The following is a 15355-nucleotide window of genomic DNA, read 5'->3' on the forward strand; positions in this document are numbered from 1 at the left end:
TAAACCAAGATTTATGATCGAATCACGTTAAATGCTGCATGGTTAAACGTCTTTTGGATTTTAAATCGTTATAACGAAAAACGATGAAATTAAATGAAACAAAATGTGCTTACATAAAAATACAATACTTTAATTAAGTATGTAGATCAAATAATTCTACTGTAGGTAAAAACAATTTTTATTACATAAGTACCAATGGCGGTTCGTCCATCCACTCATATCTACTTATATTATAAATGCGAAAGTGTGTCTGTCTGTCCGTTTGTTACTTTTTCACGGTCCATCTGTTTGATGAGAATAGATTGATAGAAAATAATATAAAAAGTGTTTTTAAAAAAACACTTTATGCTTGCATCCCGCGGACGAACATTCATACTTAGGCTATATTTATCCCCGAAGATTTAAAAAAAAATCAAAATCCACACAGACGGGGACAGAAGTCACGGGCATCGTCTAGATTAGTAAAAAATGAATCTGCGTAGATTGAATAGTCAAAAATCTCACATAATATAACATATCAAGTTATAACCTAAGTTATAATACAGGGCATTAAACAATCTTTATCTATATCTTGATTTCTTCAGGTGAGTCAGAGATTTTCCTGAAAAGAAATTGAATATATGTAGGTATTTTCTTTTACAGTCACATTAATCTATACCAACGATAAGTACTTGCGCTTACCGAATGATCAAATGTATGAACATTTATTAATACTCTCAAAAAATACGAAAATCAAGTGCGATTCGGAATAGTACTACTCTACTACTACGTTACTAGATAGTAAATTATAAAATCATGTTTAAGGAAACGCAGAACACATACCCACAGAGCAGCGTCTGTTTGGATAGAACCATTAAGTTTACGTTACAGTCCACTACGCTGGCCGAGTGCGGATGGGCAGACCACACAACTTTGAAAAAATTATAGAGAACTCGCCGTTAAAGCAAGTAATATTCAAACGTTTACTAACGCACATTGCTCTGAAAAATTATTAGAGGTGTGTGCCGCAGACATCAGATTACCCGCCTGCCAGTTTGCTCGCTTTTTTGTATAAAAAAAATGGAATATTACCTCTTACAACATGGCATATCCCAGAACTTCTGGTCAGAGCCGTACTCTTCCCCGTCCTGTATCGTCTGTGGCATGTTCTTGCCCATAGACTCGGGGAGGAAGAGGCATAGACAACCGCCAAATATACCGATAGCGCCGAGTATCAGAAGTGGGATCTCCGGAGATATTGTTGCCTGGAATAGAAGCAAGGAGAAAACTACTAAAATCTGTTTGCGATAATTTTCTTACTGGACATTTCAAAATGCGTCAAAGTGTTATGGAAATTTTGTCATCCGGAGAACAAAATAATTTAAAGAAAGTATAATAGCACCCGCATATTAATAACTGAACCCACTGTAAAAATCTATTATAATCTAAAGATATAAAACGAAAAGCTGACTGACTGACTGATCCAGGGAACAGAAAGAACAGTGGAAGTGCAATTCACCAAAATTACTATAGGAACCGCTGTCGCCTAACTCATACAAATATACCGATAGTCATATATTGCACTACAAAGAAACAAATCATTTGATTTGTCGTTTAAGTTTAGTCAAAACTAGCCTACGTCACAGATTTGGAAACAAACCCTGACGCTTAGAAATAAGATTTATTTTGCTTTAGCGGAAGAACGTATTTACGAGCTATAGTCACACTCACGTCACACTAGATTCAATTGTCCAATTAATTCCGCTACTTGACCATAGATGGCGGTATTCTAAGTGGTAGCAATTATAAACTTAAGTACGTCAAACATATGGTTGACATTTGCGTGATCGGTCGATTTTTTTTCCTCCTCAGCTAAGGCCGCACCGCGTAGCTCAATGAATTACCTATCGATATCGATAGATACTCGTTATTTTGTTCATTCGCAAAAATAAAATTAAAAAGGTAATTATAAAATTGAATAAAAGTGCTGGTATGTATGCATGCCTTTTACAAGTATGCACAATAAATACTGCAACGTATGAAAATAGTTAAATTTTATTTATTGCCCTTGAAATAAAACATATTTGTTAAGAAACTGGCGTTTCGAAAGTCTTATTTTTAATTTTAATAAACGGTGTATGCGAACATTTATGTATATATTTTTCGACTATTGCCTTCATCAAATCGGTAACGTGATTAGACGCAGGAATCTCCGAATCACTTTGTCTTTTTGAAGATCCTGGAGTGACCACATTTATCATTTTGTGGCTGAAACCAAAATTAAATTTTGAGAATAAATCCGTACTAATATTATAAATGCGAAAGTGTGTCTGTCTGTCTGTCTGCTAGCTTTTCACGGCTCAACCGTTCAACCGTTTTTGATGAAGTTTGGTACAGCGATAGCTTGCATCCCGGGAAAGGACACAGGCTACTTTTTATCCCGGAAAGTTGAAAAGTTCCCACAGGATTTTTAAAAACCTAAATCCACGCGGACGAAGTCGCGGGCATCATCTAGTACCTACATAAAAATGAATAGGAGAAAAATTAATTAGTGTGTTTATGAATTAAATTTGATATTTAGTCAGTCAATCTTCATACAAAAATAAAATATAACTAAGAGGTGGTGTTGTTTTGTATTATAATATCAAGTATTTTCAATACTTCCTAAAAGTAATAAAATAAAACAAGGTTACTTACTTGATTAAAAAACTTAACGATTTTCATTGATGGAAGCGCAGTAGGTTTCGTATATCTATATCCTTTATTTGATATTATAAAATCGACTTCTAAAAAAATGTTCAGAGCATATCATGCTTGATTTGGTTGGCATCCAATTAACTCTACCCGTTGCATCTATCCATTTCTCTTTGATGCTTGCATCTTTGGGAAACCTAAAAATATTTTAAATGAAGGTTAGAGGAACTACTGATGTCTATTTAGTGATCAATGCAACGTCTCACTCATTAATAAATTATAATTATTGCGTTACTATTTATTTATATCCTTGTATCGATATCAATCGATAAATTCAATATTCGACTTGGCCACATCACTACTTGAGTAGCGAACAAGGAGCGAAGTACTTTCGGAATAGAATCAATCCAAAATAAACTTTATCTTAATTGGTTAAGGTTGATTTTGACTAACCGTTCTATTAAATATTAGTAAATTGAAATAAATTAAGATTTTATAGAAAACAATGAAAATCGTACTTACCGATGATACGAAACACCTCCATTTTTAAGATTTTTTCTCCTACTATCATTTTTACACTCCAAAACGGAACAGTAACATTGCTAGGGCAATATGAATTTGTCGCGAGACTACCAACTCCACGCGATGTTAGAACGGGACTGGGATCAGTTTTACGTAACTACGCTTAATTGTGGCACGCGTGCCACGCCTACTTAGCACTTCCACTGTTTTTTCTGTTCCGTGGACTGATCTATAAACGCACAGCTCAAACCACTGGACGGCTCGGGCTGGGCATCCAGATACCTATTATGACGTCCACTAAGAAAGGGTTTTTGAAAATTCAATCGCTATGGGGGTAAAGGGGTTTGAAATTTGTGTAGTCTACGCGGACGAAAAAACCTATAATAACCAATATGTTGTAAGATAATATGTGACGTCATCACAAATTCAACATGGCGGACATGTAGGGAAGCATTAAACTCTAATAATAACTAGTGATTAGAGGGTAGTTACCAAGTAAACAATGTACGGGACGAGTATAGTGGCCACATAGCCGCTGATGTGGATGAGAGCCAGTCCTTGAGCTCGGACCACTGTTGGGAGGAGTTCAGCCGCGTATTGCATCCCGATGTTGTAGGATATATTGACGGCGAAGCGACCTACGATCGCTAGAGAAGCAGATGGAATACCTGAAATAATATAGACAGCTTGTAAAAACTAAAGGCAAAAAGGTAGGAAAAGCATTTCAAAACATTGGTAGGTTACAATGATTTTTTTAAATTACTTGTTTTGAACTTTGAAGGTAGAATTTTAACCTCTTATAGTGTAGTAGGTACGTATTATTAATTTGAGTTTTGCGGTGGACAAATTTTAATTAGCTAAAATAGTTGCAAAACTTTGTTAGGAGATGGTAACTGAAGAAGAAGACGTTAACTTGCCAAGAGGAACAGTAGTAGCTAAGAAGCTAAACAATCCACTGACCACCATAGAGCCAAAAGCGAGCCAACGACGACCCATACTGAAAGAAAAAAAAGAGTTACAATTTAACTATTAGAACTCGTTGAATTTATCTCAGTAATTTGAGATACTAAAATTAATTGATGAAAATCTAAAGAGCAGCCCGACAGAAAATATTTGAGCTTTGTGTCTTTTATCAAAATCGGTTTTGTGAAAATGTTGCATATAAACAGATTATGTATATTAACTGTCAAAGGCTAACAAAGATAGGTACATAATTAAAGGCTGAGTTTGTTGTGGGCTCTTCTCAGACCTGGGCGCATTTGGACACCTCGTAGCTTTAGTTTTAAGTTTGCGTAATAATTATTATCACCACTATATTATCTTAGAAATCCAACATCTGACCATCAAAAAGAGTTATTAATTACCCATTTTGAATAAATCATTTGACTTTTGACTTTTGATTATTATTACGCGTACGATCTGTGAGACGTATCGCCATATTTGTTCAAAAATGCTTCTTGACTTTCGGCATCGACGATAAGTGAATGACTAAAGAGCCAAAGCACTAAGAACGTAAAACCCATTAGAAACGAAGGTCCAAATCCTGCCGGTTCCGCAATTTTAAATAATTTCGCAATTTCCGAAATAACATGTATTTCAAAGTTTAACAAGTGTGGAAAGCGTGGATGTACATTGTACAGGCATACGTACATATCCAAAACCATAATCAAGAGAATGTCAGCGGGGAATTCAGTAGCCGTGGCGATTGTGAAGGTCACGAAGATATCCAGGCCCAGAGACCCCACGTTCCTCACGTGTCCGTCGAAGACCATGGCTATGGACATCCAGATGATGACGAGCAGGATGCTGTGCCGACGCAGACGAGGGGTCTTGAAGAGGTCCACTACGGAGTAATTCTTGATCTCTGCCTCAGCTTTGGCTATTTCTATAGCTGTTTCCTGTAATTTGATTGTTAATCTTAATTATCAGATCATCTTAATATCATGGGTGTTTCTTCTTCTTTTTTTGTTTTTCTTAAACCTACTAACTAATATAGGCTTAAGAGTATGGTAACATGTTCTTGTTCTTTCGTGATCTTTTGACGCTTGAGTCTAGTAACACTCTCACAGTAGGGGATCTATTGATAGTGTTTCTACTGCCATACCTTAACATATTTTCTTCCTGTAGCAAAAGAGAATTTAAACGTGATTATATAGATAGACGCCTTACCTTAAACTCCTTTGAGATTTCTTCAGGTATTTTCTTTCCGTTTATTCTTTCAAACTTCTTTAAAATTTTGAAAGCTTCATCAAGACGTCCCTGAGCAATTAGCCATCTGAAATTTGAGAGAGACTAAAATTTATTATATAAGTATATAATTTTTCAAGCCTAAGTAGATTTATGGTTTATTTTTTTCTTTTTTTGTGATGCGGCTATGAATATCTTCAGGTTCAGGTATCACGTTAATCGTCATCGATTAATTGTGATCATCACTATCAACTTCCTATCGATGCCCGTTGCTGCCGGGTACATCAGCACTTTCTTGTCTGGGATTAGTTTAGCTTCCTTAAGGATGCTAATTTGACCACAATTTAGCTTCAAATTTAGTATTCAGATGTTTCCTGATCTCCCTCTTTCTTATGAAAAATTATTTGATTATTCTTAACTTTTAACTTTACTAACCTGGCACTTTCAGGCACGAAGTACGGCGTCAGTACAGCCAGTACTAGGGGCACGCTGGTGACCAGAGTGTATATCTTCCAGTTAGATACCCCCAGGGCTATCCAGGGCAGGAGACATGCCGCGAACGTAAAGTATACTGCTATTGACATGTTTGCGACGAAGGTGCGCCATTTTGGTCCTACGTATTCTACCACTGTAATGAAAATATTGATTTGTAAGTATTATTAATTGTAAAGCATACTTTTCACCCTAATTTTTAAATATCCTCGTTTGTTTAACGATCATTAAACTTAATTATATATATTAAATTATCTGCGGACTTTATTTAGCTTGTAGTATCCATAGCACCAACGATTTTATTTTAAAGGGCCAATAGGCGTGACTCGACACCTGCTAATATAAATGTAATGTTAGCAACATAAAGAAGGCGCAAAAAGTGAAGTTATCAGAAAGCACAAAACGACTACTGATAGCATTTAAGCAGGGTAATATAGGAGTTGGTATCCACTGTCAACATACCCACAATGTACATAATAACGAAGCAGTTATCGTACGCGAGTCCCACCAGGAACCTGCAGAGGCAGAAGGACCAGAAACTGCTAGCGAATGCCGTGCCAACTCCCGCCAGGAAACCAGCCATGTTTGTACCTGCAAATAAAACTTAATTAGAAAAGCACTAGCATGAATCCAGAAAGGCACCAGTATCTCTGATATTTACTATGTCCATCAATTTATCGAACTGGACTAATTGAAATTGGGTGATTATTGTTCTAAAAAAAACTCACCAACAATAGCAGGCACCCGTCCATATTTGTCTGCTATCCATCCAAAAATCAATCCTCCGATAATTGAACCACAGAAGAAAATTGCTTGCGCTGTTGCTGGATAGTTGTCTTTGTCACACACCCACCCCAACTGTAAATGGAACATGAATTAATCAGGACCCGATCAGAGGCTTTACTAATGACAGAATGGCGTATCACAGGGAAGCATTTTAATGCCTCTGGTTTTGTTGCTTTATGATGCTGACCAAACTAATATTATTGTTCCCATATCAGAGCTAATGGTCAACTGAAATTCTATTTTTTAATTTGCATAAACATTTTCTGCAATTAGATTTGGCATGCTATTATGACGTAAACATCCGCTAAGAAAGGATTTTTGAAAATTTAACCCCTAAGGGGATTAATAAATGTTTGTGGTGTCCACGCGGACGAAGTATATTATAATCTCACTTAGAAAACTTTAACTTCGAGCAATCAAAAGCAAAATGCAATCGCATCAGATATGAAAACCCGACTTCAATTACTAAGTACCTACTTAAACTTAAATACTCGCCTCTGTAGCTATAGTTTCATAAGGCACATCAGTAAAATTGAACTCCCATTTTCCATCACATTTTTTAGTTGGCCATTTTGAGTCTGGCATCGAGGTGCCACTTTCCAGAACACTGTTCCAATCAACATCGTAGACGAAACATCTTTCATACTTGGTGAGTTCATTTTGAGGGATCGAAAGATGGCGCCTGTAGTCAAAATAAATGGGTTTATAAAATCTACTCGAAGTAGGTGTTAGGTGTGTTGTGACTATAAGTGCTTACTAAGGAATAGGACTGATCACGATTGTAGTATGCGTTCAGGAATTCCATTGTGCATCTCCTAATTTTATAATCAACAAATCTTTACCAGCTTTACCTAATAAGGACCTTTCTTACAAAAAATATTGAAATCGGTTTACATTTGACTAAAATATGGCACTTAAAACATTCCTTAAAAACACCGAATAACTCTCCGACTTTGTAAAAGAAATTAAAAATTGATCTTCTTAACTGAGAGCAGCAAATCACTTATAATTCTTGCAGTCGTGAAGGCAAGAGTATAGGTATAATTGAAGAATTACACAGGGTGTAACCAGAACGCTAGTAAAAACTTAGCATTATTGTTAAGTCCACTACCTAAACATAATCCAATAAAAATAACCATTTGCCTCATTTTGTAGTTTTAGTGATTTAGTAATTTTTAACCCCGCAATGAATAGCGTGCAAAACTCAGGTCAATGCCCCGCCTACGACGTGGCATTGACTCCGAATGGCATACTTACGCAAGGTTCGTCGATCTCTAGCGTCAGTCAGATGTTTTATTTGCAATATATCGTGAACAAAATATAGGTTTTTTTAGATTTTTCGCGTTTTTTTGGAGTTAATATCTGTAATCATCAGCAGTATTACCTGTCTTCGTTTTTGCCAGTTGTTATTTACCTTTCCTCAACAGTCAAATTGCCAAGTTCAGGCACGTAACACCAATGCTCTGCCGGCACCACAGTCATGAATATCTGCGCGAAGTAGACGAACGCGAAGAAGAACGCGTAGGGTATCATCAGGAGGAAGAGGATGCGCTGGTACCAGCCGAAACCACCGATGTAAGGGAACAGGTCATCTAGGTCCTTCAGCTTCCGTACCCTCGGGGGTAGGGAGCCATTACCTAAATAAAAAATATTTTGACTATTTTGGAAGATTTTGGCATGGATTTACAGAAACACAAAAAAAACGAGAAAAGAAGTTCAGAAATGGTATCAATAAATTTCAGCTCAGCAGTCCAGTGTCAATATTAAGAAGAAATTGTAGGTATCATTCAGAGGAATAGGATGCGCTGGCAGCAGCCAAATCTGCCGCTGTAAGGGAATTAGTCCAGGTCTTTTAACTTCTTGCCTTATGTTTATCTCCCCATTGAGGAAATTTCGACTTACAGTGCGACAAGGCTCTCTTGGCACTTGAATGACATTGACAGGGGAGGCGCTGTTGGAGAACAAAGGCTTAGAATATTCAAACAAGAACAAAGAGGACACTTGAGGTCAACGTTAGTTCCGATTTTTGCCACGCGCCAAGATAGCCTTGTCGCGTTGTAGTTACGATAGCCCTTATCAATCGATTGTCTTGGTTAAGCAACTAACAGTAACTGGAATGGTGATTGAATTTTAAGGTTCTTTGACCTTTTCTTCCAGAAGCTATGACAAATACGAAACAGAGAGAGAATAACTCCACATCAAAGCATAGTGGTAACATCGTAAAAGGGAGTTTGTCGTGAATATTGTGAAAATATTACAATAAAGCTTCAAGCTAGCCTTATCTAATTACTATACAAATCATGCCCGCATGGAATGGTGCCAAGAATACTGGCTGCATTTCCGCACTGGACAGCCAGGCTGATCCGTTGCGCAAAAAATGAGCCAGCCCTTCTGTCACCAGATGAGGCTATTAATCGTGGTGAAATGTCTCGTAAAATTTTTTTAGCACTAAGACTCCATGGCCCCAGGATCTCCACGGCAAACGGAACAAAATGTAACTCTCGATAAGACTCTCATTCTTGCGCCGCTTGCCGTTTTCAGCTGTTTCTGCTGCGGCTCCCGGTCTTGATGCTGTCTCCCTGACACGGGGCCAATGTGTCAACGCAAGTTGCGTCCCACATTAGCACCCGTCCCCGTTCCCAGGGAACCAGTAAGGAATCTAGATGTTATAATTACCATTAGGCGATTGCATTTCCAGGGTAACAGGTTCAAGGCCGCGGGTTTCGCCCGGGGTCTCTGCCGTCTTCTCATGTGATTCCATTTTCAAATTCGGTTTTTCCCTTAAAAGACACTTTTTCCGACGTCTTCCTGGTTACGGTGAATCGAATGATAGACTCTGGGCTAAAAGAATAAAATAAAATAAAATGACATAGGTAAGTAGGTCTGTACTTACATCAAAATTATAAAAAAGATCAAAGAAAGTCATCATCATCATCATGAGCAACCCATTGAGGCACACGACAGAGCATGGGTCTGCCCTCGAGTGAGAAGGGTTTTGGTCATAGTCTACCACGCTGACCAAGTGCGGATTATAAAAAATTACCTAACAAATTCATGAACAAAAAATTATAGTTTTTTTAATTTTCATAGTAAGATAACTTTAGTACCAAGTGGCGTATCATATTTTGAAAGGACTTTACCTGTTTCTAAAACAGATTTTATTTATTTTTAGGCATTTTTATTTACTTATTTATTTTTAGTTTTTGATTTATCGTGCAAAATGTCAAAAAAATACGACTGTAACACGGAGCCCTCGGTACGCGAGTCTGACTCGCATTTGGCCGGTTTTTTATTTCATCATGATTGTCGTGAATCGCAAGTCTATCATGCAATAAAAGTTTTCACTCAAAAACTTAAATCCACGCAGTTGAAGACGTGCGTATCAACTAGTCTAATTAGTTATCTATAGGATTAAACGTGCCGTTATAATATTGTGGTTCTTCAATTGCATCTAATCAAGATCTTTAGCTAATCCCACGTCAATTAATTCTAGATTTTATCGCGTGTAATCATCATCACGCCGGCTCACTACTGTGCACGGGCCTTCTCTCAGAATGGGAAGAGTTTAGGCCATAGTCCCCCACACTGGTAGGCCCGCAACTTCGTCCGCGTGGATTCAGGTTTTTAACAATCCCGTGGAAACTCTTAGATTTTCCGGGATAAAAAGTAGCCTATGTCACTCTCCAGGTCTTCAACTAAACCCATGAAAAAAATCACGTCGATCCGTTGTTCCGTTGCGACGTGATTGGAGGACAAACCAACAAACAAACACACTTTCGCATTTATAATAAGGGTACTGATGGGTACCTAGTGATTTTGTATTATTCAATTGTATCTAAATTCCGTCAGTAAATGGTAGGTTTTATCGTGTTTTATCCTATAAAGTGCAAGGAACGAGTTCATGTCATTTAAGTGTATATCGCGACGGTAGATTGTTTTTAATTGGACCACATCAATCATTGTATTGTACTCTTTATAAATTGATATTGAGCGCTTGTTTTATTTTACTAAAAGCTGCGCCGCCAAGTTAGTTTTAACTAGCTTATGCTCGCGACTGCGTCTACGTGGACTACACAAATTTCAAACCCCTATTTCATCCCCTTAGGGGTTGAATTTTCAAAAATCCTTTCTTAGCGGATGCCTACACCATAATAGCTATCTGTATGCCCAGCCTGATCCGTCCAGTAGTTTGAGCTGTGCGTGGATAGATCAGTCAGTCAGTCACCTTTTCCTTTTATATATTTAGATAGATAGACTAGCTTATGCCCGCGACTTCGTCTGCTTGGACTACACAAATTCAAACCCCTATTTTATGTCCTTAGAGGAGGTTTCTTAGCGGATGTCTACGTCATAATAGTTATCCGAATGCCAAATTTCATCCCGTATCCGTCCAGTGGTTGAGCAGTGTGTTGGCCGTTAATAGATCAATCAGTCAGTCAGCCCGTCAGTCAGTCAGTTTTTCCTTTTGTATATTTAATAGAAATAATCTATATATATAAAAGGAGAAGGTGACTGACTGACTGACTGACTGACTGACTGACTGATCTATCAACGCACAGCTCAAACTACTGGACGGATCGGGCTGAAATTTGGCATGCAGTTAGCTATTATGACGTAGGCATCCGCTAAGAAAGGATTTTTGAAAATTCAACTCCTAAGGGGGTGAAATAGGGTTTTGAAATTTTGTAGTCCACGCGGACGAAGTCGCGAGCATAAGCTAGTCTTCTATATATTTAAAATGAAAAGGTGACTCAATGACTGATCTATCAACGCACAGCTCAAACTACTGGACGGATCGGGCTGAAATTTGGCATGCAGATAGCTATTATGACATAGGCATCCGCTAAGAAAGGACTTTTCAAAATTCAACCCCTAAAGGGGTAAAATAGGGGTTTGAAATTTGTGCAGTCCACGCGGATGAAGTCGCGAGCATAAGCTAGTAATTCAAATAAACTTTTACAAGTGGTCCCACTGCAACTGGTTCGGAATGCCGTTCCTATCGAGAAAATCCAGGAAGAAATTCGGTGGCTACTCTTTTCAAACCTTCAAACATTCAATTGACAATAATATTATGATTGTAGGATTAAATGTAATCTCAAACTGAAAAACAAAATATATAAATATCTACTTATCTATACAATTAAAGTTTTATTACTTACTACAAAAGAAGTCTTAAATTAAACAAATAATTAACTAGATTATGATTCCGTCAATATAAAACTTACTTAGCTAAAATACCTAGCGTGTTTGCACTTTGCAGGATGTCAATCTAAGAGTTTCAATCATCTCGAAACATTTTTTTAAATAATTATAATAAGTTAAAAACCCTTATGAGTTGAGTCAGTCAGCTTTTCCATTTATATATTTAGATAGATACATATGGGTATGCTTTCGACGACCTACCACTGTGGTCTTATAAGTAGGAGATCCTATTCCTAAGATTGATTCCCGATTTGATTCGATTTTGTAAAAATGTAAAAAGGAGATAATAAAATCAAATAAAGCTCAATAAAATTAAAGTTTACGACTTACCTCGTTTTTTCTTTGTTACCACCAAAGACCCTATGTGCAAAAGAGTAAAATAAGAGTAAAATGATTGTTCAATTGTACGCCTTCAATGAAGATTCAACGCGAAATGATTACTCTATATGAGTTTGTATCTTATATGCATATCTTGTAACTAGCCCGAGTAAAGCAGTTAAGTACAAAAAGTATTTTTTGTGTTCCGTAGATCATCATGATCAAACTGAGAACATGTCTCCTCTCGGAATGAGAAGGGTTTAGGCCATCATTCGCCACGCTGGCCAAGTGAGTATTGGCAGACTTTGAGAACACTATGGCGAACTCTCAGGTTTCCTCACTATGTTTTCCTTCTATTATAATATTTAATGCTTTAAACACACATAGTTCGGAAAGGTGCTTGCCCAGGATTGAACCTCTGACCTCCCGAATAGGAGTCGGACGTCTTAACCACAAGACTATCACGGCTTCATTCGCAGATACTCGAAACACAATATAAACAAACGAACAAGTGAACATCATTTCATTTGTCTGTTAGTCGTACCTAGAGGTTTTTTAGAGGCTGGTCCAAATCAAAACTATAGTCCTGGACGACATTTCATTCAATGAATAAAAGAATGTTGCCAAAAGCTAGTTACAAAAATCTTTTAATACTTTACGATAGCAAATAAAATCCCATGTTACGTTTACAAAACTGATATTCAAAGTCGGCGGTTGCAAAGTCTCTTTGCACAAAAACTGTTTCCAAATCTTAGTTTGCAAAGTTACTTTGCCTAAAATCTGAGTGGCTTAGGCTGACATAATTACAAAAAATTAATCTGAAATCCTACAATTTGAATAGCTAATTAGCTAAGTACCAAAATTGGTTAGTTATTGAAGTAGGTACTTTATAACTATTATATTCTAATCTGTAGTAATAGTTTATTAATTGTGTGTACAGTTAGACAGACCCAGGTTAAATCAGAGTAATAAACCAACACGAAAACAAGTACATAATATTGTTAGGTATTTCGAAAGTTTCAGTTATTGGTATTTTAGTCTCGACTGGAATTTTGTATTAAATACCATCAAAAACTTAAATCTATGAATGTGAATCATATAACGCTAAATCTAAAGTTTAAATTTGCGTGCTAGGACTTTACTTGGCAACAATTAATGGTTGGACCATATTATTAAAACTGTTATGATTGGATTATAACGTTATTGCAAAAATAATTGTGTTAAGTACGTGTAATTTAATAAATTTCTGGTATATGTTACGTATATAACGAACAATCAGTTTTGTAGTGTTATTACGTCAGGCAAAGTCTTAATTTTAGTACCTATCTACCTATTCCTTCTGGTAGAGTTTGTAACGTAAGTGAGAAACTTATTATCAAAGATTTGCGTGATGAAGGTAGGTACCAAACGTCGTTCGTATATTATAATATGTATCTCCTTATATATCTCATTGTCTATCGTTTAATAATTATTGTGAATGAATAGATCTTTATTTGTCACCATAGAGTTATAAAAAAAGAAAAAAATAGAAACTAGTAGTACAAAAAATACTAAATTATAAAGAGGAAAGATTTGTTTGTTTGTAATTGATAAACTCTAAAACTGCTTTTTATATCGGATAATCAAAGAGTTCCCACGGGAATTTTAAAAAACCTAATTCCACGCGGACGAAGTCGCGGGCATCAGCTAGTTGACTATAAACTACACGTGTACCATGGACGAAGATGGACATAATCATTAATTGATCAAACGGCGTCGTCTAAGAAATACTGATGCGTCAGCAGAGGTCACGTCGTCGCCTCTTGCGCAACTTTATTAGTGTGAATATTATTCAACGAGTACTGTAGGTGATCCTAATAATCTAAATCCATACTATTTATCCATTATATTTTTTAAGGTTTTGGTTTTAGTTTAAATTATTAATTAATTAACTTTTAATTTGTATCAATTATATTGTCAAGTATATACATATTATGTCAAAATTATTAATTTTTGTAATTGCAGAAATTATTAAAGTTAATCCATACTAATATTATAAATGTGAAAGTGTGTCTGTCTGTCTGTCCCTTATTATAAATGCGAAACTGTGTTTGATTGTTAGTTTATTGGTTTGTTGGCTTGTCCTTCAATCACGTTGCAACGGTGCAACGGATTGACGTGATTTTTGCATGGGTATAGACAAAGACCTGGAGAGTGACATAGGCTTTTTTTTATCCCGGAAAATCAAAGAGTTCCCACAGGATATTTAAAAACCTAAATTCACGCGGACAAAGTCGCGGGCATCCCAAAGTAAGTTAATAGTAGAAACTTGCATAAAAAAAGGAAAATAAATTTTCTAGTGACAATGTTTTCAATGGGAGAAAACCATTTATACTATAAGTAGTCAACACAGAAAATAACTAAAGTAAGGAACTAAGTATGTTGATAAGTTACCTATTTGTTTAGAGATAAACTACATCAGTCTGAGTAAATAGTACGTCGTATAAATATTACTTAGTCGATATAATTTATGTACCTACCTTCAATAAATTACGTCACAGATACGCTAACAATGGATTTTGTTTCCAGATAATTTGCGTAGTATGTTATATTCATAGATATTTTTTCATTGAACTAGATACCGACCTATCTAAATCAAACTGAACTCTATGTAATGTCCTAAGTACTTCACAATTAGACCCTAATAATGTTCTTACAGCTGCATTAACGATGTTTTTCATTTTGTTCATTCTGTTATGGTATTTATAATTTCAATAGCAAAGTCTAAAATTGCATGCATAAGTAAATATCATAGTTATGCACAATAAGCTTAATGAAAAAGAAGCCAACTACTTTCTGATCCAAGAAAAATACGATATCATCATTCTTTCCCTCTATTGGGTATAAATTTTTACTCTCTTGGAAAAAGTAGGTATAGTAAGGCCATACTAGCCACTAGGCTATCATGGCTTAGGTGGGCATTAATATTAGCGTATAAACCAGCTTCTTACAAAAGCCATAAAAAGCTACAATTTAAAACTGTAACACATAACTGTTATCAATTAAAACAAATAACAATATCTACTACAGCAGAAAACTAGATACCACCGGTTGACGCACATTGATAAAAAACATGGTCAAGTGTGAGCGAGAAATTTCTAGTATTCATTGATCTAGGTATAAGTCCCGCAAATTG

The 15355-nt window shown here is 36.3% G+C and overlaps 1 protein-coding gene and 1 long non-coding RNA gene across 3 annotated transcripts; both read right to left on the bottom strand.

The window, feature by feature from the left end:
* Window positions 1-106: 106 nt before the first annotated feature.
* LOC117984886 (carcinine transporter-like) lies at window positions 107-12295 on the bottom strand. 2 transcript variants are annotated; one of them, XM_034971547.2, is made up of 13 exons: window positions 12193-12295; window positions 9337-9501; window positions 8075-8297; window positions 7156-7342; window positions 6603-6732; window positions 6337-6465; window positions 5818-6010; window positions 5365-5470; window positions 4846-5093; window positions 4113-4192; window positions 3688-3863; window positions 1072-1244; window positions 107-601 (listed from the first exon to the last, which is right to left on the bottom strand). In XM_034971547.2, the coding sequence occupies exons 2-13, from the start codon at window positions 9419-9421 to the stop codon at window positions 565-567; spliced, it is 1767 nt and encodes a 588-aa protein (XP_034827438.1). In that variant the 5' UTR covers window positions 9422-9501; window positions 12193-12295; the 3' UTR covers window positions 107-564. The 2 variants fall into 2 exon arrangements, with proteins under 2 accessions (XP_034827438.1, XP_069356945.1); XM_069500844.1 differs by lacking the exon at window positions 12193-12295 and adding an exon at window positions 9801-9821.
* On the bottom strand, window positions 2019-3348 carry LOC138402786 (uncharacterized). The gene is made up of 3 exons (XR_011237121.1): window positions 3196-3348; window positions 2677-2870; window positions 2019-2247 (listed from the first exon to the last, which is right to left on the bottom strand). It is a non-coding gene; the product is annotated as an uncharacterized lncRNA (long non-coding RNA).
* Window positions 12296-15355: the final 3060 nt, after the last annotated feature.

This window comes from Maniola hyperantus, chromosome 9 (genome assembly GCF_902806685.2).
Source record: "Maniola hyperantus chromosome 9, iAphHyp1.2, whole genome shotgun sequence".
NCBI classification, from domain to species: Eukaryota; Metazoa; Arthropoda; class Insecta; order Lepidoptera; family Nymphalidae; genus Maniola; species Maniola hyperantus.